Source organism: Labrus bergylta, chromosome 2 (genome assembly GCF_963930695.1).
Source record: "Labrus bergylta chromosome 2, fLabBer1.1, whole genome shotgun sequence".
In the NCBI taxonomy this organism is placed as follows: domain Eukaryota; kingdom Metazoa; phylum Chordata; class Actinopteri; order Labriformes; family Labridae; genus Labrus; species Labrus bergylta.
The window spans coordinates 15,129,604-15,153,277 of record NC_089196.1 but is presented as its reverse complement, the minus strand read 5'-3'; the positions used below and the strand labels follow the sequence as shown (position 1 = coordinate 15,153,277).

The window sequence follows — 23,674 nt, the reverse complement described above, 5'->3', positions numbered from 1 at the left end:
TTTTCATCTAATATGGTTGTAAGAGAATTCATCCCTCTGAAATCCTGTAATTGTGCTGCTGCCTGTCTTGGCCTGGACGCTCTTGTAAAAAGAGATTTTTAATCTCAATGAGACTTTTCCTGGTTTTAATAAAGGTTAAATAAATAAATAAATAAATAAAAAATCAGCGGGTCTGGTTTAATTCTTTGAGATTTCTGCAGTATTTCCGAATGTGTAGTTTCTGTACAAAAAGTAACTTGACTCATATCAAACTATGCCAAAGGTCAAGTTTGTGCTTAGAAGTCATCTGTGGACCATTTTTTACATTATGTGTACTTTACTCCGATGATAACAACAAAGTCTAGGTTCATGAGGTTGACTCATAGACTGTAAAAATAACTTGACTTGACTTCGTATCAGAAAGAAAACCTTGAAGGAAGTCATGAAGTGGAGAAGGAAATATCTAAGTTTCGACGCTCAGTTATAATAATATTCAAATACACTATCTTCTTCAGAAATCACAGCACAACAATGACAAAAAATATTGAATACGTCTTTATAAATACGCTGGGCCCATTGACTATGGGGCTGGGCAGCTGTAAAATAAAAAAGAGTGAGTCATATAATGATAACATTAAAATATCGTCATCAGCTTTGCTTTCAAGTGTGCTTCAAGTTTTGTGGGTCTTTGCCATAGACTGTAAATATTAGGTCTTTGCACGTTTTTAAGAGATTTCATGGGCAGGTTAACATGTGAAAAGAATAACATTGTTTGAATTACGTTCAGAATTTAAAACTGATGTCGTAAAGCTCTTCTTACCTTTCCAGAAATGCAGTGCTGCGTTTGTCAAACTTATATATTTATTTATGATATTTATTAATTTATATTTATTTTTACAGTCTATGATTTAAAGTTGTAAACAATGCCCGTCACGCCTTTTCCGGTGATGACGCGTGAACGCGGAAGTGCCGCCTAAACTATCGTCGTCGCTGTTTTCAAAACATGTCCAAACATACAGGCAAACTGTTTGGTAAACCGAGTGATTTACATTAATTTGAGTCTTTCCTGTTCAGGGGAAAAGGTAAGTTGCTGAACTGCTGTTTATTATCGGAACTAGAAAAGAACAGAATAATAAGTTACCCTTTTCTGTGTTTATTTTCTTATTTATGTGATGCCGTCTTAATCTTTTTTTTATACATTCTTTAATCTTCTCATTCTGATAATATTTTACAGCTTTTTATTCTTCTATACACTTCTACAGTTGCAGTACTTATCAGCCCTTTCAGACCTATAGTTTATATTTTAATCCCTCATTTGCATTTATTCTTGTTGATCTTCCGCTGTTGCTTTTTGTTTTTGCCCTTTTGTTTGAATTCTCTGGACTAATCTATCTGTGGCCTAAATATAGATGTTTATTATTTTTACATTACTGAGTTCCTGACTTTGCTTTGTCTGTCCAAGTACTTTGTAAAGATCTGTTTTTAAAGGTGCTATATACAAATGAAATTATTATTGTATAACTATCATGCGGCTGTAAAACATTTAGAACAGCTGAAGTGATTATGAATAGGTCCATATACCTACAAAATCAAAGGTTTGTTTTACCCTAAAGGTTCCACTCTCCAGGATGGAGAATGAAGTCAAATTCACTAATACAGAGGGCTTCCTCTCAAGGATGGCCCTCAATGATAACAAGGCTGGTATGGAAGGTCTTGACAGGGAGAAGATCAACAAGATTATCATGGAGTCATCCAAGGTAGATAGTACTAACATCTCAAACACTCTTGTTACCCTAGTTCTGTCATTAAATAACCATATTCCTTACAAACACACTCTAAACACTTATCAGCATGAGCAATCTTAATATGATGTGTGAGAAAGGACAAGACTATAGTGAGTGGAGGACTATTTGATATGTGAGTTCCACCTGTGTCCAGCCTTGTGTGAAAGTCCTGTATCCTCTGTGTTACAGTTCTTAAATAAATGTGCTAATGTAGCTTTTACAGTAAGGCTGTGCTTGAAAATCTGTAACTGTCTACTGTGGCTGTCGTTGCCCTCCAGGGATCCAGGTTTTATGAGAATGAGCTAAAGAGAGAGCAGCAGGTGAACCAGCGCATTGAGAAAATGATGCTACAAAAGGCCCAGATAACAGAACATCAGTTGAATAAAGCGCAAGCTCAGGTAAGACATGTTGATTCTCATGTGTGAGGTTACTTCCAGAGGTCACCCAAAAACAAATTTCAAAGGGGAAACAACACATCTCCAACTATTAGCGGCGTAAATCTGTCTTTAAAGGTAGAGAGGATGGCTGCAGAGCTGGAGAAGGGTCGTGATCTGAGCCGTTTGATTGTACATGTGGACATGGATGCTTTCTATGCAGCTGTGGAGATGAGAGACTGTCCCGAGCTGAAGGACAAGCCAATGGCTGTAGGATCCATGAGCATGCTGGTGGGGTAAAATATAGGAACATGATATTTTTTTCCTTAGTGTACTAATCCCTGCACTACCTCTGTACATGCATCAGATACTGTACATGGCAAAATCCAGAGTGTGGCCACACATTACCAGACCTAACAGCTTACTATTGTAAATCTCTGAACCAACATTATTTTTTATTGTATTCTTGTATTGTCGTTAATTTCTTTGAAACATCATGGATTTTTAAACAATCACCAACATGATACAGGAGCAGTCAAATGTCAGTTATGTTTTGGAAACCATATTGCCTACCTAATGTAAAATGCTTCTACTTATTCCCCCCTATCTTCTTCAGTCAACGTCTAACTACCATGCTAGGAAGTATGGTGTCCGAGCCGCCATGCCTGGCTTCATTGCGAAGAAACTCTGCCCCAACTTAGTTATTGTTCCAACCAACTTTGATAAGTACAGAGCTGTGAGTGGTGAGGTAAGTTTGATGGCAAAACATGCGAACAAAGAGTACTTTAAAACAAATGTGCTATGCATCCTCTATGTGGCTTCTTGCTTTTCACTAACAGGTGCTCATGACTTTTTGATCTCTCTGTTAGATCAGGGAGATTTTTGCAGACTATGACCCTCACTTCCAGCCAATGAGCCTGGATGAAGCCTATCTGGATTTTACAGACCACCTGGAACAGAGGCAGAGCTGGCCAGAGTCTTCACGTACACATAACTATCATGCCAACAACTCAGCATCAGGCAGGACTGAATTACACCAAAATGTTGAATGATTGTATAGTGTGGTGTCGTCCTTTTTTAAAGTTAAAACATTTGCCACATGCAGTGTAGACAGGACAACATGCCTTAAGTGCAATTCAGTTGAAATCCATCTGACTGGTGCATGTTATATTTTGTTTTCCTGTAAAGGTAAGAAGGAAACACTGGAGCCGAAAGATTTCTCTCCAGTCCTCTTTGAGGACAGCCCCAGCTCCTCGCCAGACTCTGAAGGTGTCAACACAACTGCCGTTGTGTTCGGGAAGTCTGTTGAGGAGGCTGTGAGAGAGATGCGCTTTCGCATTGAGCAGAAGACCATGCTGACAGCCAGTGCAGGTGAATGAGAAACCCCCACACAGGGATGATTACTAAAGAAACATCCTTCTACTGTCAAACATTTTTTTCATTTAAGTTTCATAGCTAAATGTTGGCCTGTTCTTAAAAAAAAACATAGCATTTGACTCTTCTGTGTTGTTAACCGTGTGATGATCTATTTCATCTGCCCTGCTTAATGATGAAATTGATTTAAAAACAATTGAGAAATATGAGACGTTCCTGTCTTTCCTGCACATTAGTTGAGTTGTCATCAATATTGTGTATTTTGTTTCACCAGCTGTTCATTTATAAACACTTTATCTGATTACACTATCCACTCTTTTAGGAATTGCTCCAAACACAATGCTTGCCAAGGTGTGCAGTGACAAGAACAAGCCCAACGGCCAATACAGACTCCCCCCTACTAGAGAGGCGGTCATGGACTTCATCCAGAATCTTCCAGTTCGCAAAGTACAGTACACATTGTTCAAACTAAATTATAAACACAGTCATGTGGCATAGCTGGTGATAAAGCATAGAACTATTTTTGAATGTTATCATTAGGGTTTTTGTTGTATTACTCGAGGCAGACGGGTGTGGTGTAAAGTGACAAATGATGTGCTGCAGACAGAGGAAAGATGGTTGAGAGAAAATCTAAAGACAGAAACTATCTTAGAAAATGTGATTTTGTGTGTCTTTCCAGGTTTGTGGCATAGGGAAGGTGAGCGAGAAGATGCTGAGTGCTCTCGGCGTCAGTAGCTGTTCTGATCTTAGCCAGCAGATGGGGCTATTGTCGTTGATGTTCTCGGAGACAGCCTGGCATCATTTCATGCAGGTTTCCCTGGGACTTGGCTCCACATACATACCTAGGTTAGTCACTGTCTGGTTAATCCGACTCAACACAACTGATTAGATAAAAAAGGCTAAGAGAAATATTCACTATCTTATTCCTTCATACAGGCACGAAGAAAGGAAAAGCATGAGCACAGAAAGGTAAGGCATAAATTGATACTGACATTGTCCACTGTACTCATTTTACCGCTTATTATCTCTCTAACTTCCCTCCGTTTCTCTCTGCTCCTCTTATTTCTGACATGTAACCTTTACAGGACGTTTAAAGAACTGAATACAGCTGAGAAGCAGTTGACTTTATGCAGGGAGCTCTGTGAAGACTTAGCAGCAGACATGAAGAAAGAAAATCTCAAGGTATACTCACAAGCGAACCTCTGTACACATTTTATGAGCGAGTGAGTGGTCCTAAACACAGATGTGTCTACCTGAGTGGTTTAAATTAATGATACATTACAAAACAAGAAGTCGGAATATTTGAGCAGAAACGGATAACAGCATTACATTTACTGAAAAAGACTATTTTGGTTAAAAAGAAATATAGTATATTATTCTTCTCCTCCTAAGAATCGCCCTGCCTCCAAACCAGACCTAATGCAATACTCCAACCTGCTCATTCCGTTTCAAATCGATAGAGAAAGAACTGGATGGCTTGGCATGAACATCACCCCCCTGCCTGGGTCCCAATGTGGCCTTGATAGCTGTAGGAAATGGAGGACCATTAAGGCAACAGCAGGGGCCACTATCAGCCTTGTAAAATGTCTCCCTGGGATATGATCACATTACTATGAAAGCTTTTTAAAGCATGCTTCTTCCAAAAATGATTCTGACAAATCAATCAGTGATGTGACAGATTATACACATTTCCACCTCTGGTCTTATTATGGCTCCAACATGCAGTTATCACAGTTAATTTTTTTTTTTATATAATCAAGAGGTTGCTAGCAATATAACATAACTGTTTTTTGGATGTGAATTTAAGCTAATATTTTTCTTTTGAATTTCCTGAAGGGTAAAACAGTAACACTGAAGCTTAAGAACGTGAACTTTGAGGTGAAAAGCAGGGCGCTGACGGTGCCGTATGCTGTTGCCTCAGTGGATGAGATCTTTGCTGTCGCTAAGGACCTGCTGCAAACGGAAATAGACAATGAAAGCCCCCAGCCACTCAGACTGAGGCTCATGGGTAATTAGATGTAGCAGTATAGCTGACGCACTTGCTTGAAATAAATCTAAATGATCTGTGACACACTGCATTTGAAAACAAATCACACAATTTCTCTGGATAACTGGATTTTTTTTTTTTGTACATTTAGGCGTGAGGATCTCTGCCTTTGTCAGTTCAGATGATAAAAAGCCGCTGCAGAAGAGCATCCTTGGCTTCCTTCAGCCAGGCAATGCAGACTCAGGCTCTACCCAAGGAATTAATCAAAAGCTCGAGAAAGAGAATCCCTCAGATCACTCCCTCTTTACCCCACTCCCAGCTTGTCCTCCCTTAAAGCAGAATTTCCAGAGACAAGAAGACATTTCTGTGTGGAACAAGCAGAGGGGGTTAGAGGAAAGCCAAGCGAGTGATGAGCCGAAAAAGTCTTTCTTCCAAAGAGCTCACGCTGAAAGACTGAAAATCCAGGCAGCGAGTGCAAACACACAGGGGGAAGGACAGGAAGAGAATGCTGCTGATATCACTTCCACAGGACCTCCTGCTCATAAGCTTGAAGAGTCACCAACAAAGGCACATGAGAGAAGCTCTACAGCCTCAGATCCCTCAGAAAATGATCACGCTTCTCCAGTAGAAGCCCATGCATCCACTTCAGGCTGTGGTGGCAAAGCGTCAGAGAGTCTCACCTGTCCTGTGTGTTTCAAGCGGGTAGAGACTACTGATTTGAATGTCTTTAACACACATATTGACAAGTGTCTCTACGATTCCTCTAGTAAGCCGAACCCATGCACAATTTCTGACTCTGATTCAGATATGGACTCTCAGAGGAATCCCAAAGAATGTGAAGTAGACGACAAATCAAGCGGGGAGTGTGTGATTGTGGAAGTGTTGGCGTCAAACAGAGATGCTCCTCGGGGTGAACAACACCGCATAACAACCGATTCTAATCAAACAGCTTTGTTGATCGATAGTGAAAACAAAACAGTGACCTCGCAACAGTCTCTGTCATGTAATGATAAAGGCCCCGTCCTCATCTGCCCAGTATGTCATCTTACCCAGGACAGTGATGACCTCATTATCTTTAACCACCATGTTGACCTCTGCCTGAACCAGGAGGTTCTACATGAGCTGAGAGGACGGACTTCATCTCCCATGAATCCTCCTTCAGTTCCTAATATCAAGGCCAGAGGTAAGTGTGTTTCTGATAAAATAAGGTTTTCTCACATAACAGGAACCTTCTTCTGTGCACTCTGTTGTTTCATCTCGTAACCCAGACTAACTCCTTTCTCTGGCAACTGAAGGGCAGCAAAAACAATTTGTGAACACAAAACATATGATCATTATTTAAGTTGATTCTTCATAGGTGTCAGAATGTTTCTTAATGACACATCCAGCAGTTATAGATGATCCTTGGTCAATTATTCTCTACCTTTAAGCTCTTTTTGCTCTAGCCACTTCCTGAGTGTTGCTAACTACAATGATAATACTCAGCATTTACTGTGCAATATTTTATGGTGCAGTAACATTTAATATAAAAAAAAAAAACTTGTGCAGATATTGTTTATGGTGACATTTCAATGTGCAATGTTATCCTTTTGATGTGCACAGATATCTTAAGGTCATATGACACTGAGGACTGAGGTGGATGCTCTTAAGTTTTCTTAACACATAACACAAAATCTACTTCCTTTTATATCTTGTTATAGCTATAATGGGTGGGCATGTGTGTGTGTAGATGAATGTGATAAATCGTATTTCTTTTGTTTTAGAGAAGCAGAGCAAATGTTGTTGTTATTATGTGCAATGACACTAAAAGCATTCTATGAGCTGTGTCTGCTCCAGCTAGTCAGTCAAGTTTATTAGAGAGTTTTTGCTGAAAAGTGCTGACTTGTGCAACTAATATTTATTATGTAAGAGTGTGAACCACAAAAAGGGAAGTTGGGGCTCAGAAAATTAAGCAAGATTAAACTTCCCTTAAAGATCCATAAAGTGAGAGAGACCTGCAGATGTTGGTGATCATAATCTTCAATCATATCATTCTGGGAGCCTGTATCTCCTGTCACATTCTTTAATGCCTTCACTTCGTGCACTTTTATTATTAAATTACGCTTATTTCATTAAAATAAGTTAATTACGGGGCGCTGGTGGCGCAGTGGTTAGTGTGCGCGCCCCATTTATGGAGGCTTTAGTCTTCCAAGCGGGCGGCTAAGGTTCGAATCCCACCTGTGGCTCTTTTTCCGCATGTCATTCCCTACTCTCTCTCCCTGATTTCCATATCTATCCACCGTCCTATCTCTTCATTAAAGGCACAAAAAGCCCAAAAATAAATCTTAAAGAAAGAAAAATTTTCAGTTAATTATAGCTCCTTATGTTTTGGTGGCTTGTGGTGAATCATTCATTCAACATAGATCTAAATTCTGAGGATGTAACTAACTCCACAGATGATGGCTATGTTCCTGTTAGCTCCTTCTATATAATGTGGTGGTGCGACATCTTTTGAGTCAACAGAAGGAATGTCTATTTGGGAGGATGCCGTTGACCTCTGACTTTGTTACTCACTGACCGTGACATTGTGTGAGAAGTTTCTATCGATTCCTACAGAGAAAAGACATCTCATTTCAGCCCCCAGGGCTTCCTTTGCCCCGGTCTTGGAAATGGCCAAATCACTTTCTCACCTATTCATTTCCTACAATGAACTGCACCCTGGTTTCCTCTTAAACAAGCCTGCCTCAGAAATTGCACTCTTTTTTTATCCCTTAAGAGGTGCTACAATCGTGTGCCTCCTCGGTGGATGTCATTTTTTTTCTATCAGGAATGAGATACAAATGTTCTTTTTATCTGTGTTATGAGTGTCTGTTTCTTTTCACAGGCAAAGGCCGTCTCCTGACAACACAAGGAAAAAAAGCAAAAAGGTAAGACAGCTTGATTACAGATTATTGCTGCACAAAAAGGTAACATGCTTGTTCTGTGTACTTTAGCTAAGGGAGAATACATTTAAAGTCCTGTCAACAGGAGATGTTTTAATTAATAGTTACGGTGTGTGTTGATTTCCTGACTTTTAGACGGGACACGCCGTCCTCTCCTCCGTCGAAAAAGGCTAAAGGCGTCGGTCCTCTCAACACAATTGACAAGTTCTTCAGGTGACAGTCGGAAAAGCTGTGTGTGTCCATCCTTATCTGGAAGAAGTGAAATGGGACGCAAAGTATTTACACTAATATACCTTATTGGTTGTTTTATAAGCCATATGACAAGATTTGAAAACTGATGAACACAAATCCTATTTTTTTTTTTCAATTCTGGCAAATGAATGTTATGACCATGTTGCCTGTCTATCCAACTATTTGAAGATAAGCCTGAAGTTTTTAAGATAAATGTTTGCATAATAGATCACGAGAGTATTTATTTCTTAATGTTACAGTGTACGTTTTAAACTTATTTAATTATTAGATTTTTTTTTTTTGTCACTTTCAGTTGTATTTATTTTGGATTTCAATGATGATAGAGTTTATTTAATAATGAAGATAAGAGAATCCTTTGATCATGTACATCGAAATAAAAGACTATTCTGCTAAAAATTCAACTCTGTGTGATGAAAGTTTATTACCATCAATTCTCTGAGTATAAATCCTCAGAACATAAAAGGTTGAGTTACTGGAGAAAATCTCACATTTAGCCCGGTTGAAAGTAAATTTCAGACTTGAGTGTTGGTCTAAATCTTGAAATAATTCAATAAAACAGTCTCCAGTTTAAACTGCATGTGTGAACAGAATTAGAGTGTTTTGGAAAGAGTCTGCGATGACTCAAACTTCCAAGCACAAACCAGTTAAACGTCTGTTACAGCCTTATGTTAATCATAAGTAAATATTTCCCTATGTTCACAGATGCTTAATATGACCTAATTTGACTTAATGCATGATGTAGTTTAAGCTTAACCTGTGTCAACTACTAGTCATGTAATACAGGTGAAATGTGACCAGATAAACATTCTTTACCACTATAAGAAGTCACCCAAGGGTGTGAGCTGGTAAAGTAAACAAGGATCAGCCCTCCGGCAGAAAGAAACAAGAAGTACACTTCCACTTCAAGACTTGCCGTTCATTATCTGGAGGCAGGATCTACATGAAACTGGAAAACATTTTCAGCCACGGTGAGAGCTTTTCCACAGGTTTTTTCTTTAGTTTGCGTTCAGCGATCACAGGACTGTTTATGAATCCACAGCCAGTCTTAATTTAAAAGTTAGTGTTAAGCGCTTACAAATGGAGGGAAGAGCTACTGCTCTGAGGTCGATGATCCAGAAGCATCGTCCCAAGAAGGAGGATCTGGACCCTCGGAGCTGGATGACACAGGGAACTAAGGGGTTTTCTGAGCTCATGCAGAACAAGAACGTGGAAGACACAGACGACAGCTTTGACACCAAAGAGATGTGTGAGTATGGAAGGGGAAATAAAACAACATTTAAAAGGGTGGAAAATTAACTTGTCTTTAAACAGCATGAAATAAGAAAACACTGGACAAGAGCTAAGGAACAAGTTTTACTTGTTCAGGGCTGAGCCTTGAGGATTTTACTGTTAAAGATGGAGTTAATCATTAGTTATTCATGGTGGTGAACTGACTGAATGCTCAGTGCACGATAGTTTCTTCCCTATTACTATTTGCACAAGACTGAGACCTACAACATGCTCATCTCAGTATGTTGGTTTACATTATGTTCCTGCTCTGACACCACCTTCATTTACCCTCATATGGTTGTGTATTAAGCCTAGACTATGCTGTCATGTATGCTGAAGAAAAATAGAGAAAAAGTCGTTTAATGCTCTTGTTTTCTGTACTGTGCAGTGCTAGAGGCAGAGAAGCAGTTTATGGAAGCAGCCAAGAGAAATGACGTGGAGACCATGAAGACTCTTGGAAAAGGCCTGAATGCAAACGCAAAGAATTTGGTGGGTCCAAATAATTGAACCCTCTATCTGTGCTTTGTATAAATTGTCAAAAAATAGACCAATAGGCAAATAGGTGCTGTGACTGAGTTGTTTTCCTCAGCATGACAGGACGGCCCTTCATTATGCCGTTGCTGGCAGGAACAAGGAAGCTGTGAAGTTTCTTCTGCAGCGTAGGGTGAAAGTGGACCAAAGGGACAAGGTGAGAGTGTTTGGAATGTCTGCATCAGATCATTTGACCTGCATAAGTTTTGGTAATTTTAAGCAAACACAACTTTTCATTTTGTGCTGTGACAGTACGGTGTGGCAACCATTCATTTGGCTGCCTGGTTTGGCAGTCTGGAGATCCTGAAATTATTAGTGCAAGCTGGGGCCGACCAGAAGGTTGAGAATGAGGTAAGAGAGCGGGGGGGGGGGGGTCGTCCTATCTTTTTTACTGTTGCTCTGTATAAGACTGAGTAAATCAAGAAACGAACATTATCAAATGTCTTCTCCTGATGCACGAGTTGATCTCTTCATTCTGTTTTTGCTTTTTCTACCTCAGGAAGGGATGAACATCATACACTGTGCTGCTATAAACAACCACACAGACATTGCAGAGTATATCATTAATGACCTGCAGATGAAAGAACTAGACAAAGATGACCAGGTATAATCTACTTGACACAAATCTTTCATAAATCCACTTAATTCTGATCAAATGATAAAAAGCAAATGCGATTATGTGTTTCAATTCTTCAAATCAGTCAGGAAACCAGGCCTTCGCGTTGGCAGCAGAGCATGGCTGTGTTGAAATGTTGGAGTTGCTTATGGATCCATACATGATGGGCACCATGAAGCCCAACAAGGTGTGTTTAGACTCACTAATTTGTTTTTGATTCGAGCGCATTTATTCACATTATGCAGCTGTTTATGCTCCTGGGGTCTGATTGCACGCTTGAGTCACACCTGCAGGACGCCTCAAAGTCACATTCTTTGATGCGAGTTGTTTCCCTCCTTCCCTGCTGCCAGAGAGGGGACACGCCCCTGCACTTAGCTGCCAGGAACGGCCACTTGGACGCCATCCAACTGCTGCTGCAGAGCTTTGATACTCGGGATGAAGTCAATATGGTACACAATCACTGAAAACATGCTCTCTATCGTGGTCTGGTTTGTGACAGTGTGTGCTCAATGGCTAATCCACTGCTGGCTGGTGGCTCTAGTTTGGATTGATTAAGATGTATTGAACATGTGCTGTAAACCATTATCTCACAAGCCAAACAGTAACATGGGCTGAACTTCAGCTTTGACTGCTAGATGGTGCTTGATCATATTTTGAATGATGCTGCTGGTCAGTGATGTATCATGCTGGTAATAGAGCATAGTGATGTTTATCATCTCTATTTTTGTGATTATTGGTTTAATCAAAGATCTTAAAAAGTCAATAAAATAAAAAATATTTGGGATCAATTAAGATACAACGGACTGTCCAAGTTCCATCTGTGTAAGAAAGTTGGTTAATCTGAGTTATTATTATTATTATTTTTTGCTTCTTTAACTGATATCTAGAACCCATGCTGCCTTTTTTTGATAGATATTTTTTTTGCAGGATGGTGAGACTGCTCTGTACCAGGCTGCAGACAGCAGTCATGAAGGATGTGTCCATATCCTGCAGGACGCTGGCTGTGACCCCAACATCCTCACAACGGTAAACTACATTGCATTACCGTATTTAACAGAGAAACCAGTGACCAGTTGTCCTGTTGTTAACTAGGCTATACATTTCTGGAAAACATTTCAGTGTGGTAAATACGTCACGCAGCTTAAAATTGATGTGGGAAAAAAAGAGCCTCAGCTAAATGTCTTTGTCTTCTAGGCCAAATCCAGTGCTCTCCATCCAGTTTCAGAGAGAGGGGACGCCTCTCTTGTCCAAATTCTCTTAGACAACAAAGCCCACACCGACTATAAAAATCAGGTAAGAAAACAGAAGTCAGGCGGCAGTGGTACACTCTTTTTATTCACACATGAGCTGTGCTGTCCTCATGTCCATCATGATTTTACATATTCTCTTTTACACTAACAACCATTTGTTGGGGCTCGATGTATTTCAATGTATTTTAGAATGAAGAGGCTCCTCTCCACCTGGCGGTAAAGCACGGTCACATCCCCATCATCCATTCTCTGCTGGAGGCAGGCTGTGACATTAATATCACAGATAAGGTATGACCTCCCTAAAAAGGCATGTGAGACATACAAGAGATCATTTACGATAACCTAATAAAATCTCTTCTGTATTGTGTTGTCTTTTGAAATGCCATGAACTGTTAGCGGTCACAGACTGCATTGCATCTTGCTGCAGAGCTGGCCAGAATAGAAGTGGTGGAAATGCTTCTTAAAGCCGGGCTGGATCTGACACTCAAGGATAAGGTTAGACTTCTAAATAAATAATTTTCTACAGCTGACAGTTTATCTACCTTTAAGTTTAATTGGTAATTTTCTCTCACTCTTTATTCACATTTTTTTTTTTTATTTCAGTGCAAAACAGAATATTTGCATAAATCAGTATTTTAAAACACCCCAGCGGGTGAAGCATTGAAATTGTGAGGAGTAAATTTGAAAGCTTCTGTTCTAATCAAAGTTGATTTTCTTTCACATTCTCTACATGCATGTTGGACGTGGAGCAGCAGGGTAAGACAGCTCTGGGTGTAGCAGCCAGAGCAGACGAGGTGATTATTGTGGACATGATCATTAAAGCAGAAAGATACTACGCCTGGAGGAAGGTGAGAACGTGAAATGATATTTGCTACTTTGGCTGCCTTCATATTTGCAATAATCATTCTTGATGCCTCAACATCCAAAGTTATAATCATTCATTCCAACGCCATAATCCAGATCAGACAAATCCATTAATACAATTAAAACATGGAGAGGGAAAAATGACTCACATCCCAGAAACATTTGTAAGCTAATTTACCGTAAACTCAATTAAAGTTCAGCCTACATCCCTATCCCTTTTTGATTCTGAAAATGTTTTTGAATGCTTTCATATTGCTAATCATGCACGAGTGTCTTTCCAATAATCTCCTCCTGTGCCCCCTTGCGCTCTGTGAGGCTTGTGGCCTTTATCAATCTACTGACGTGATTTAATTGCCCTTTCAGGCCAACCCTGAGCTTAATGAGGATGTTCACAGCGAGCATCCACTAACGTTTAAACTCGACCACCGCTGTGAGACCAAGCGGCTCCGTACGATGGCCTGGCGTCTGGCATACGAGCTCCTGAAACCAGGGGACTGGAAAACACTAGCAAACCACTGGGGCTTCACTAAGGAGCAAATGTCCTCCATCGCGGAGCAGTGGACAGGTGCCTCATCTTACACTAACTGGACAGGCTTCTGACTGTGCAATTAGAAACTCCCTCTTGTAGCTAAATTGTTAGATTTGAATTACTATACTTATAAAGACATTTTTCAATATAAGGAATATCTTTTAGTCTTTGATTTTCTGTTATGTATTTGTTTGCATACCAGAGATCTTGTGATGATTATGACTCATTAAATTGTTTTCTTAACTGCTGTTTTTGTGTTTGCCCTCAGGTCAGCACAGTTATCAGGAGCACGGGAACAGGATGCTGCTGATCTGGCTCCACAAGGAGGAGTTAGTTCACAAGAACCCTGCTAAAGAACTCTACCAGGGGCTCATCCTCACAGGAAACAGGAGAGCAGCAGGTACATTCAGTTAACATATTTCTTAACAAAGTACAAATGGAGAAATGTTAAACATTTTGTTGTGCTGCCTGGGGGCTTGTGCTAAACTTTTATTACTAAGTGTTCATTTGTTTCACAGATAAGATTCAGATGGAGGCAGAGAGTACCAGCAGTAAGAGCTGCACCATTTCATGAGGCTGAGCCGTTTGGACTGACAAACTCTAACTCCATATTAACATCATTTTCATCAAGCACTCATCTACACACAAAGTCAATGGTAAAATAATTTATTTTTAAAATAAAGATGTGCATCAGATCATTTACATATGGCTTTGGATAAGTTCAAAGATGATCTGTTCTGTTGGACGTTCGGTGTCAGTTAAAAAAAATACATATTGAATGTGATTTTACACATTACAGAACATTTCACAGCTGTGCATAATTTAAAACAATTCCATTTAATAACATTTACTAGTGCAGCTGGTAATACTGAAAGCATAAACGTGCACCTCTATGTTTATGTTATCTTTCCCTGAGAAATATCCTATTGCTCGAGAAATGTTTCATTTGTGAAAGGAAGCTGAACAATGGCAAATGATCACTTTAAATGTAGAGAGCAAGGGCAAATTGAGTTCAGCATGTCCAGAAATTGACTTAAACTAATCCCAAAATAACTACTTCTAAGATTTTTCCCAGGATGCATTTGATTTTATATCTAGACTAGGAGAGCAACATTTTTAAAGAATTGTCTGCGTACTCAGTCAACTACTTTGATGGAGTGAACATGGCATGTGCTGGTGTGTGTTTTCGAGGAGCTTCTGTCTCTGGAGGAGCTGTGGCCGGGTTTGGATGAGCGAGGAAACTTTGCAGCAGTAGCCTGACCGACTGTGAGCTGTAGGAATGAGAAGGGACCTTTTATTTTTCAGCTTAGATAACTCAGGGTACATGAATGTCAACATTTAAATAGTAACATTTCTGAGTGAGCGCAGTAATGCACACTTTTCCAGTACCTGTGTAACAGGGTGATGGCGTTCAACAATCACAGAGCTCATGGGCGGAGCCACACCCATCACCTGGAGGTTGCTACGTGCGGTCTTAGCAACGTCAGCACGTGCAGTAATGCGAGCGGTTACCGTCTTGGACGGTTTTTGTTGACTGGCTGTGACAACACGACCACTGACCTGAAAGACAAAACAAAAAAACAACATCTTGCATCATGAGAAATTTGATTACTGCAGTAATAAAGACTTTGAAGCCACTATTTAAAGAGTTACTATCAAAGTTCAACAGAGCTAGTGTGAGACAGACATTGTCAATCCAAACGCCTCGAGCGTCAGAGTCAATAGATCAATTTATGTAATTCTTACATGTTTATGGGAACCTGCAGCGCCTCCTAGTGGTAATGAGCCGTGCACCACAGTAGTGGGAAGGAGTACTTCTTCTCTGGACATGGAAGCACCAGAGCCAACCTGAGGAAAAGGGAATCATGGGAAGCAAGAACAAGAGCGAGGATTAGAGATTCAAAGTGCTGCAAATAAAAACAGAGAAAAGATTGAGAAATTCAACACTGCTTATGTTTCTGTGGAATCTTCATCGAAACAGTGAAGTGTTGAGATATAATGTAACAACAGATACAGAAAGATAAGATAGATAGATAGAATCTTTATGATCATTGTATACAAGGACACAACGAAACTAGTAGCAATCCTACACAGCAGCGTTTACGAAAACAAAAATATATTTGTGGTGATATGAAAGATAAGCAAATAACAAAAAAAGCACATACTTTAAGTTGAACTATGGCTTGTAAAATAATGTATGTTTTTGAAAGAATCCATCAGTTCTCACCATATCCGGCACTTCACTGTGGGAGGGGTCTGGATGGTCAAAGGGGACTGGGCTGAACCGTGTGGACGAGACGGGACGCGGTTGAAGTTGAGCCACCGACGAAGAGCTTGGCTCATCATGGGGAGTTAGAATATCTAAAGATAGAAAAAAAAAAAAAAGATACAGCATTCTTAAGCCGTTCGTTTGAGTTTAAAATGTTCCTCAATGCAAGGAGGAAAATTGAACGACTGGCAGTTTCCTTTATCTGAAATAATTTCTGAATCTATGTTCTAAACATGTATATAAAAAAACACCCTACTTGTTTGAACAAATTCTAACAGTACAAATTTGAAACTGTATATGTAGAAGAGCAGCCAGTGCCATCTACACAGTTCTATAAAGTGCAAATTAAAAAGGTGGATGACCATAAATAGTGCAGAACTACTTTACGGTATGTGCTTTATGTTAAAAACAGATACATATTATTTCATACCAATGAATTTAGTGTTAGACAGCTTAGCAAACCTGCATCATCTCTGAGATACATCACAAGGAGAAATACAACAAAAGAGTATTCAAGTAACAGCTGAGTTTGACATTAATAGGAAATTCAAATGAGGTTGCAATACTCATTAAACTCATAAGCAGATGGATGAGCAGAGGACCATGTCACAGATCTGTTGTACAAGCGAATAAATCCGTTATATCTCAGCTTCAGCAGACATGTGCTCAACAGATTGTTACAGCTCAATAGAACCCTAGAATAATCTTAGCTTTTTTTTCAACATACTGATGGCAAGGTGTACATCTAGTGTGAAGTATTAACTCAGGAACTGTTGACCTGATCCACATTATGTTTACTACGGTGGGATCATCTGGTGTTTGATGCTTTCGTCTACTCAAATATCCTGTATTGTTGTAAGCCCCTGACCTAATCTTTCAGCATTAACATACACATTGAGAACATGATTGAATAGATGTTGTAAAGGGATATTGCACTTTCACAGTGACACGTGGAGGTGATCACCTCTGTAATGTAGTCCTCAGTCAGCAAATCCACAAACTCATCCATTCATTGATGAGTCAGTGAATGACTCCGAGAGAAGAACAAAGACCCCGCCTACTCCACTTGTTCATAAATCTCCACCCTTGTCAATAACACACTCTGGCACTCTATGGACAAATTGTGTTTCGGTTCTGAAGGCTGCATTTAATCAATGCAGCACATAGTCAAGGCTGACAATGCCTTTATGGTTTGTTATAGCAGGGTTCTATTTATGTAGCTGTGGAGCTTGAGAAGAAGAAAAATCAATCGTGCAAGGTTTAAAGTGTTTGATTAAAAGAAGGATATCATAAAGGGGGTGGTGGTTATTTTGTTACGAACCATGCTGATGATGAACTGGAGGGGGCTCTGGCCGTCCCTCTGTACTGTGGAACATTCCCAGAGCCTCAATGTTGAGAGCACAGACGCCCCTCATGAAGGCTTTCTTCATAGATTCCTCGTAGCGCTCCCTCTCAAGTCGTAGTCTCTGAATCTCTGCCTGGGCTTTCTCTATAGCATCACAGTGCTGTGGAAGACAGTCAGTCAATCATCAGTTTATATCATGATGACAACACCATTGATGCTCATTGTATTGTTTTTCAGTTAAGGCATTTGTGTTGCACTGTTGGTACACAACATTTGTAGCATTATCAATAACAGGTTGTCCCACTCTATGTGTCAATAAAAAAGAGTTAAAGGTAAACTACCGCACAATGTCTAGTTTGCAAACATTTATTGGCGACATTTCGTTGCTCGACCTTCATCAGGCAAAAGTAGTAAAACAACTCAGCAACAAAGAATCCTCACAGCCATTCAATGGCAGGTCCTCTATCGCTTATTTACCTCTGCCAGCTTGGCCTCGTACTCTGCAGACAGGCGGGTGCAGACCTCTTCAGCCCTCGCACGGCAGGCCCGCTCCAGATTGACCTTCCAATGTTTCTGGAGCAGAGAGTGCCAGCCTAACCACACCTTCTTCTTCAGCTGCATGTTGTAGTGCTGCTGTGCAGCTTGAGCAGCATGAGCCTGACGGGGAGCCACAAGAGCATGAAAATATTGACGAGGAAATACTTCTACCCATAATTCATGATTGTGCAGGGGAAGAACATTTCCTCATTTCTGTATCAGGGTTTGGACAGAAATGAGTGCCATCCACTAATTATTCAATTTTAAGGAAATGTTTTTTTATTTATTTGTCCTACTATTCAGTTTGATACGTAGTATGGTATGCAAATTAACAGATTCGTCATTCGTGCACTGACAAGGTTTCAAATGTACATTTTGAGAGAGGATATAGTTGTGTATATGTGGCACGTTCAGTGACATAGTGATGTATGGTTCAGTGACTCATGCAGAGACGGATGATCTACATAAACCATTAAACTGAACCTACAGTAATCAAACAATTTCAAATCACACACAGTTTATAGAATCATGCTCTCTGCTGACTGAACTAGTAAGAATCTGTGAGGATTTTATTTGTTTAAAAGAAATAGAAGAGAGAGAAGGGTGTGTTATGCAAGATGGTTTAGTTCAAAGCTTGAAATCAAACCAGCCTCACCCTATCTACACAAAAGCCTGTGAAGACACCCACACGTCCCCTCTGTGAATTCCACTACAAATAGGTTTTCAAGCTGTGGGAAATATAACAATGTCATAGGTTTACCTCTTCTTTAGCCTCAGCATGCTGAAGTCTCCAGTGGGTGAAAGCCCTCATCTTTTCAAGCCTTTCTTTTTGTCTGTCCAACACCTGGCTCAGGTTTACAATCACCTGAGGGAGGAAACATCACACAATAAGCTTTTCAAAAGTAGAAAAGGTCACCTTATTATTTCCTTACTATTGATATAGGCACTTAGCATAAGAGAAGGAAAGTGAGAAAAGATAGAAATATGAGCTTGATAGTTCAGACATTGATTAAGCCCAGCCTGTCCTACTGTAATATTTACCAGACTGTTATTTACTTCACGTCTGAAAAACCAGTATACTATGTACGAGAGAGAGCAAATAAATACATGTGTAGTCACCTCATCTTTTCTCTGGTTGGAGGTCTCGTAGGTTTGTAGCAGTCCCTTTAGGCTGTCTAGCTCGGACTTGAGGCCAGCTGTCTGGGCAGCATACTTCTCCCTCTCTTTCCTCATCTCCAGCTTGTGTTGCTCCTTGAATGCCAGCTTCCACTTCCTGAGCTCAGTCAGTACATCTAACTAATGAGGGAACAGAGGATGGGTGTACTAAATACGGCAGGTGTTAAAAATAAATAAAAAAGTGCACTGGAGGACTTTATTAGTAGACAAACTTGGTGGATACATGGCATCATGTATATGCAGTGTTTCCCCTACCATTACATTAGGGGGCGGCTCAGTCTGGGATAGGCTACCACACTCAGACTCGGTAACAACCACAATGCAGTAGTATACTTTAATTTGGCTGTTCGGGTAAATGGTTTAATTAATAAACTTAACAAGTAGCCACGAATGTGTATGCCTTGATTTACTGGAAACAAAACAATATCCTTTACTCTAGTCCATAGTCCCTCACTGCCTTTCAAAGGAGTCTCTTTAATCGGCACTGAGCAGTTGATTGGTTTTAATCTGGCCTTCGTGAGTCAGAAGTACAACATTAGAAGAAAAGGGCAGAGAAGACATCCATGACCAGGCACTCTCACTCTCCAAGTTCAGACACATGAAAAAAGGCCACCTGTAACCCTGAAGAGTGAAGCTGCCATCAAATTCAATGAACCTCTCTAAGATTCAAACTGTTTACATACAATCTCTGACTTCTTACTATCCCCTATGAACACTGTCCACAGTATTTCTAGGGTTAAATCTCATTCTACCTGCCTTCTCGCAGTGGTGAAAAAAATGTCAATATAAACTTGCTCTCCAGATTTCAGTCACGTTTTTTTTTTTATTTTGTAAGCAAACTACACTAACCTGAAAATGTGTACACCAGAGCAGTTAAATGTTCCCTGCTAGATTGTTCTTGAATGTTTAATGCTCTGTTAGAATTCTTACCGACCACAAAACTTTCGATTGTGATTAAACAACACGGGCAATTTATGATTTCAATTTATCAACATGTCAACCTATTTACTGAAAACTACTCAAAAAACAATACTAAAATGTAACTGTAACTGTTCTTAGTTCAAAACTAAGCTATGGCAGATCCCTTCATATGGCCATAATACATTAACTTTGGTGAGCTCTCCAGTTAAAAACAAAGTGAAGCTATAAATAAAAAATAAAAAAGATTCAAAATACATTGTTAAGTAGTGAGATGAGGAGGCGTACTAACCTTCAGGTTGTTGCTCCACATTGCCAGAATGTTCTCCATCTTGCTTATGTTCTCCTCTGAGATAAAAAGCTCCATCACAGATTCCTCGAGCGGGTCTGGGCTGTTTGACCTAGACCTCTCAGTTGGAGTCTGCAGCCTGTCTGACGGAGCGTTTGAGAGCGCTGATGCCCTGCTAGATGGCCGACCCTCCATGTCCTCAGCTAGTAAAAAAAAATAAACACAAAAAGAAAACAATACAGTATTTAATATACATTTAATATAGACCTAACCATTTTGTTTCTTTGCATTTAGTTAGTTTACCCTGAGAAGCTCTTGAGTGTGAGGGGGGCTCAACAATCAAGGGGGAGGCAGGTGATAATCTCACAGTCTTGCTAGACGCCCTCCCACCCTTAGTTCCAGTGGCAGTTTCTCAGAGAGGATAGAAGAGACGAGGAACAAAATAACAGAGGGAATGTTACAAGAATATTTTTTTTTTTTTACCCAGAACAGGTGAAAAAAATCAAAATGGTAAACAAGCAAAGGTTAAAGTCAGAAAACCAAAGACAGCCAAGAACAGAAAAGGTGATGGCAAGAATGCTGAATAAGAGAAGCACGACTCCTCGTCCAGGAATGCATTTGTGTCAATATCTTAATTAAATTCTGCAGGGGGAAGAAAAAGCCTGCACTCTAAAGAGCAGTACGGGCAGAGTGCCAGGAGATCATTACCAATTGTCTGTCTGCTCTCTACATCCCTGTGCAGTACTCCATGACAGTTAAAGCACTAAACCTCAGATGAGAGCTGGTGCTGGTGCTGGGGGGGGGGGGGGGGGGGGGCTGATGGACAGTTTAAGATGGAGGTATCACAGGGATAGAGATGGATCGTACTGACATACTGCTATCATATATATTTTCATCATGACTTGACCACAAGATGAAAAGATCTGGTCGATAAAACACTACATTTTTCCATGCTGTGATGGCAAATCCTTTTTTTGACAGCTGATCATTTGATGAGGGCAGTGTCTGGAAGGCCTCCAGATATGTTTCTGTCAGAAAGGCTTAGTTAAATGAGTGTGTGTATGAGTGTGTCCTGCACACAGGAACTTCAGATACCTGCTGGGCGCTGTGATTTTGTGTCATCTTTTCTCTGGGAAGTCCAACCCTCTCCAGTGAGATGTGAGGTGCTCAGCCGCTGAATGTGAGCAGCTGTAAGTGTCTCAAGCTTAGGGGTGACCACAGCGTAGCGGAGAAGCTCCTCATACTCATCCTGTTGACCAATACAAGTTTTAAAAATGATCGGAGGTCTCAAGTGTTTTAAGGTTTTTGCTTTTGTTGTTTGTGATTACATTTGGGTCATCATCTTCAATTTAGAAATACAGGGAAGCAAGGGCAACAACGTTTTACACAGCTTTAAACTACTTATTTTTCAGAGCCATTTGTAAAGCTTTACATACAATCGACTTAACTAACTAAAAGTAGTTACACACACACACACGTTTTGCTCACAAATTCGAGTGATGCTTTCAGAGTTTCTTGATTGCATTTTTGGGCTCAAACTGAAGATGTGTTACACATTTTAAGGGGTACGTGGCTTGTAAGGTTGAAAGATGTGGCAAGTGCATAAAGACACATTCATTGTAACTGTGTTTTCCTTGAATCACCTGAAGCTCAGAGGAAACAGAGCTGCCTGGATCAGAGTCCCTGGGAAGAACAGGACTGGTTGGTTCCTCTTCGTCTGACGACATCTGGATTAAGGCATAATTGTTAAAATTGTGTTACTTCATTGAAAGACTATCTGCAGCACCAATTTATGGCAGTTTAGGTTACAGTCTATGGTCCTGACCCTCACATGTAAGTCATGTGTTGTAGTTCATGGTTTATATTCTCATAGCATTATTTTTTAATCACTAACAAAGAGCAATCGTGGCTCAATAACTATGGGGACAAATTATAGTCTGTCTTTTTTTTACTTTTGCTTTACTAACAAATACAGCAGCACAATTTGTACACCTTTAAATATGTAACATTATATCGAAGCTGTTTTTAAAGTGCACATAATAAGTAATGCACAAAGCCCCAGACTACACAAAACACATGTTCTCATAAATCCTGTAGCTAAGCGAGCTAAATCGTGTTTGACTTCTGTTCCTTTTAGTAGCGATTCAAATAAATAGCTGTATTATTAGATGAAAATACGATGCAAAACCTTTCAAAACTACAAAGCTAGGTGATGTCTAACAGATACATGCTTACTTTTGAATGCTCAGCTGAACAAAACGCAACTCTTGAAAGCTATGGGTGATGTTTTACAGTATAAATCACTAAATTACAACGATAAGTAACCACTAAAACAGTACAGGTAAAGGATGCATTGAGATTTCTACCTGTTTCATTTGATGTTTGTCGGAAAGTTTCGACACGTATCCACGAAGTTATTCCGTCGGTTGGAAAATGCTGCTAGCCAGTTTCAAACCATTGAACAAAACACTCTGTGATTTGCTGCCGTTTCCACAGCGCCGTTCAAAAGCGTCTCTGATTGGGTACCAAGTTTCCATGGTAACGGTAAGCGGAACAACGCGAGGCTCACCAATAAGCTCACAACAGTGGAGTCTACCCACCACATTACAAATACAAAGCTAAGCTCCTGTTGTTTTTCCTCATATATTAATCTAAGCATGTTTATTTATTTTACTTTTTTTTTCTTTAGTATGGCAGCCAGTAGCAGCACGGTGTGAGTATCATTGTTAAGTAGCCTACTATACATATCACATTTAGAGGACCACAGGCAGAGATCATCTCTCAGCTTTAGCGATCAACAACTTAAAATAAATGCTCCAACATTAAAAAAAAATGTTTGCATGTATTTTCACGTGTATGATGTTGCTAGCTGCAATCCAAAGAGCCTGCGGTGTCACTAGTAGCCTACAATGCAGTAAAGAGATAAGCTGATTAAAACTGTCACAAGGAAAGAAAACCTACCTGTTTCCTAAAGAAGGTGTAAGTCTTTGGGGAATACCACCATCCTGTGAACCTCCCTGTGGCCATTTCTCTTTTGTTCATTAGGCAAAAACAAACTGAAGTACAACAATTGCTGAACCCCCTGAAGACCTGCAGTGCTTAACGGTATTAAGACACATATGTGGGAGAGGCCTAAGGGCTTGGCAGCCCTGGGATGGGACAGGCTCTGGAGAGAGGAGACATATGGTCCCGCTCAGCAATGGCAGAGCTGCAGGCAGTACTGTTGGACTGGAGCCTCCTCGCCACCTGGCTGAGTGCGGAGAGTACTTCACTGTCCGAGGGTGTCCGGTCAGCATTGTTCTAAGCTGACTTAGAAAAGGGGTAAGACAGGGTTGTAACATTGCTGTCAGTGCAGAATTTCCCATTGGATAGAAAAAAACAACAACCATTTTTATAATTGTCCATGTGGT

General features: G+C 40.2%; 3 protein-coding genes across 7 annotated transcripts; 2 read left to right on the top strand and 1 right to left on the bottom strand.

The window, feature by feature from the left end:
- Positions 1 to 909: 909 nt before the first annotated feature.
- polk (polymerase (DNA directed) kappa) lies at positions 910 to 9,072 on the top strand. Of its 3 annotated transcripts, XM_020650950.3 has the most exons (15): positions 910 to 1,061; positions 1,593 to 1,736; positions 2,042 to 2,161; positions 2,276 to 2,428; positions 2,754 to 2,885; positions 3,007 to 3,157; positions 3,326 to 3,508; positions 3,834 to 3,958; positions 4,191 to 4,357; positions 4,448 to 4,480; positions 4,597 to 4,693; positions 5,348 to 5,519; positions 5,650 to 6,681; positions 8,362 to 8,404; positions 8,555 to 9,072. In XM_020650950.3, exons 2-15 carry the CDS (start codon positions 1,608 to 1,610, stop codon positions 8,634 to 8,636), a joined length of 2,619 nt encoding a protein of 872 aa, XP_020506606.2. In that variant the 5' UTR covers positions 910 to 1,061; positions 1,593 to 1,607; the 3' UTR covers positions 8,637 to 9,072. The 3 variants fall into 3 exon arrangements, with proteins under 3 accessions (XP_020506606.2, XP_065821710.1, XP_065821713.1); XM_065965638.1 differs by lacking the exon at positions 1,593 to 1,736 and having other exon boundaries at positions 944 to 1,061; XM_065965641.1 differs by lacking the exons at positions 910 to 1,061; positions 1,593 to 1,736; positions 2,042 to 2,161 and having other exon boundaries at positions 2,292 to 2,433.
- A 462-nt stretch (positions 9,073 to 9,534) lies between these two features.
- On the top strand, positions 9,535 to 14,385 carry ankdd1b (ankyrin repeat and death domain containing 1B). The gene is made up of 15 exons (XM_065965628.1): positions 9,535 to 9,917; positions 10,329 to 10,429; positions 10,530 to 10,628; positions 10,724 to 10,822; positions 10,971 to 11,075; positions 11,173 to 11,274; positions 11,438 to 11,536; positions 12,015 to 12,113; positions 12,282 to 12,380; positions 12,527 to 12,625; positions 12,734 to 12,832; positions 13,090 to 13,185; positions 13,565 to 13,766; positions 13,999 to 14,130; positions 14,249 to 14,385. The coding sequence occupies exons 1-15, from the start codon at positions 9,749 to 9,751 to the stop codon at positions 14,302 to 14,304; spliced, it is 1,656 nt and encodes a 551-aa protein (XP_065821700.1). The 5' UTR covers positions 9,535 to 9,748; the 3' UTR covers positions 14,305 to 14,385.
- Positions 14,381 to 23,674, bottom strand: poc5 (POC5 centriolar protein homolog (Chlamydomonas)). 3 transcript variants are annotated; one of them, XM_065965615.1, is made up of 13 exons: positions 23,226 to 23,671; positions 21,908 to 21,991; positions 21,360 to 21,513; positions 20,568 to 20,675; positions 20,268 to 20,467; positions 19,001 to 19,177; positions 18,642 to 18,746; positions 17,822 to 18,001; positions 17,321 to 17,504; positions 15,958 to 16,091; positions 15,477 to 15,578; positions 15,120 to 15,290; positions 14,381 to 15,001 (listed from the first exon to the last, which is right to left on the bottom strand). In XM_065965615.1, exons 1-13 carry the CDS (start codon positions 23,304 to 23,306, stop codon positions 14,867 to 14,869), a joined length of 1,815 nt encoding a protein of 604 aa, XP_065821687.1. In that variant the 5' UTR covers positions 23,307 to 23,671; the 3' UTR covers positions 14,381 to 14,866. The 3 variants fall into 3 exon arrangements, with proteins under 3 accessions (XP_065821687.1, XP_020506599.1, XP_065821692.1); XM_020650943.3 differs by lacking the exon at positions 23,226 to 23,671 and adding an exon at positions 22,631 to 22,763; XM_065965620.1 differs by lacking the exon at positions 20,568 to 20,675 and having other exon boundaries at positions 23,226 to 23,674.

Coding starts and splice junctions, on each gene's coding strand:
- poc5 (XM_065965615.1), bottom strand. CDS start 23,306: ATGAACAAAAGAGAAATGGCCACAGGGAGGTTCACAGGATGGTGGTAT. Junction 21,514..21,907: donor CTGTTTCCTCTGAGCTTCAG/GTGATTCAAGGA, acceptor ATTGGTCAACAG/GATGAGTATGAGGAGCTTCT. Junction 18,002..18,641: donor ATGCTGAGGCTAAAGAAGAG/GTAAACCTATGA, acceptor GCTCCCCGTCAG/GCTCATGCTGCTCAAGCTGC.
- polk (XM_020650950.3), top strand. CDS start 1,608: ATGGAGAATGAAGTCAAATTCACTAATACAGAGGGCTTCCTCTCAAGG. Junction 2,429..2,753: donor TAGGATCCATGAGCATGCTG/GTGGGGTAAAAT, acceptor TATCTTCTTCAG/TCAACGTCTAACTACCATGC. Junction 3,158..3,325: donor TGCCAACAACTCAGCATCAG/GCAGGACTGAAT, acceptor TTTCCTGTAAAG/GTAAGAAGGAAACACTGGAG.
- ankdd1b (XM_065965628.1), top strand. CDS start 9,749: ATGGAGGGAAGAGCTACTGCTCTGAGGTCGATGATCCAGAAGCATCGT. Junction 12,114..12,281: donor ACCCCAACATCCTCACAACG/GTAAACTACATT, acceptor TTTGTCTTCTAG/GCCAAATCCAGTGCTCTCCA. Junction 13,186..13,564: donor GATACTACGCCTGGAGGAAG/GTGAGAACGTGA, acceptor TTGCCCTTTCAG/GCCAACCCTGAGCTTAATGA.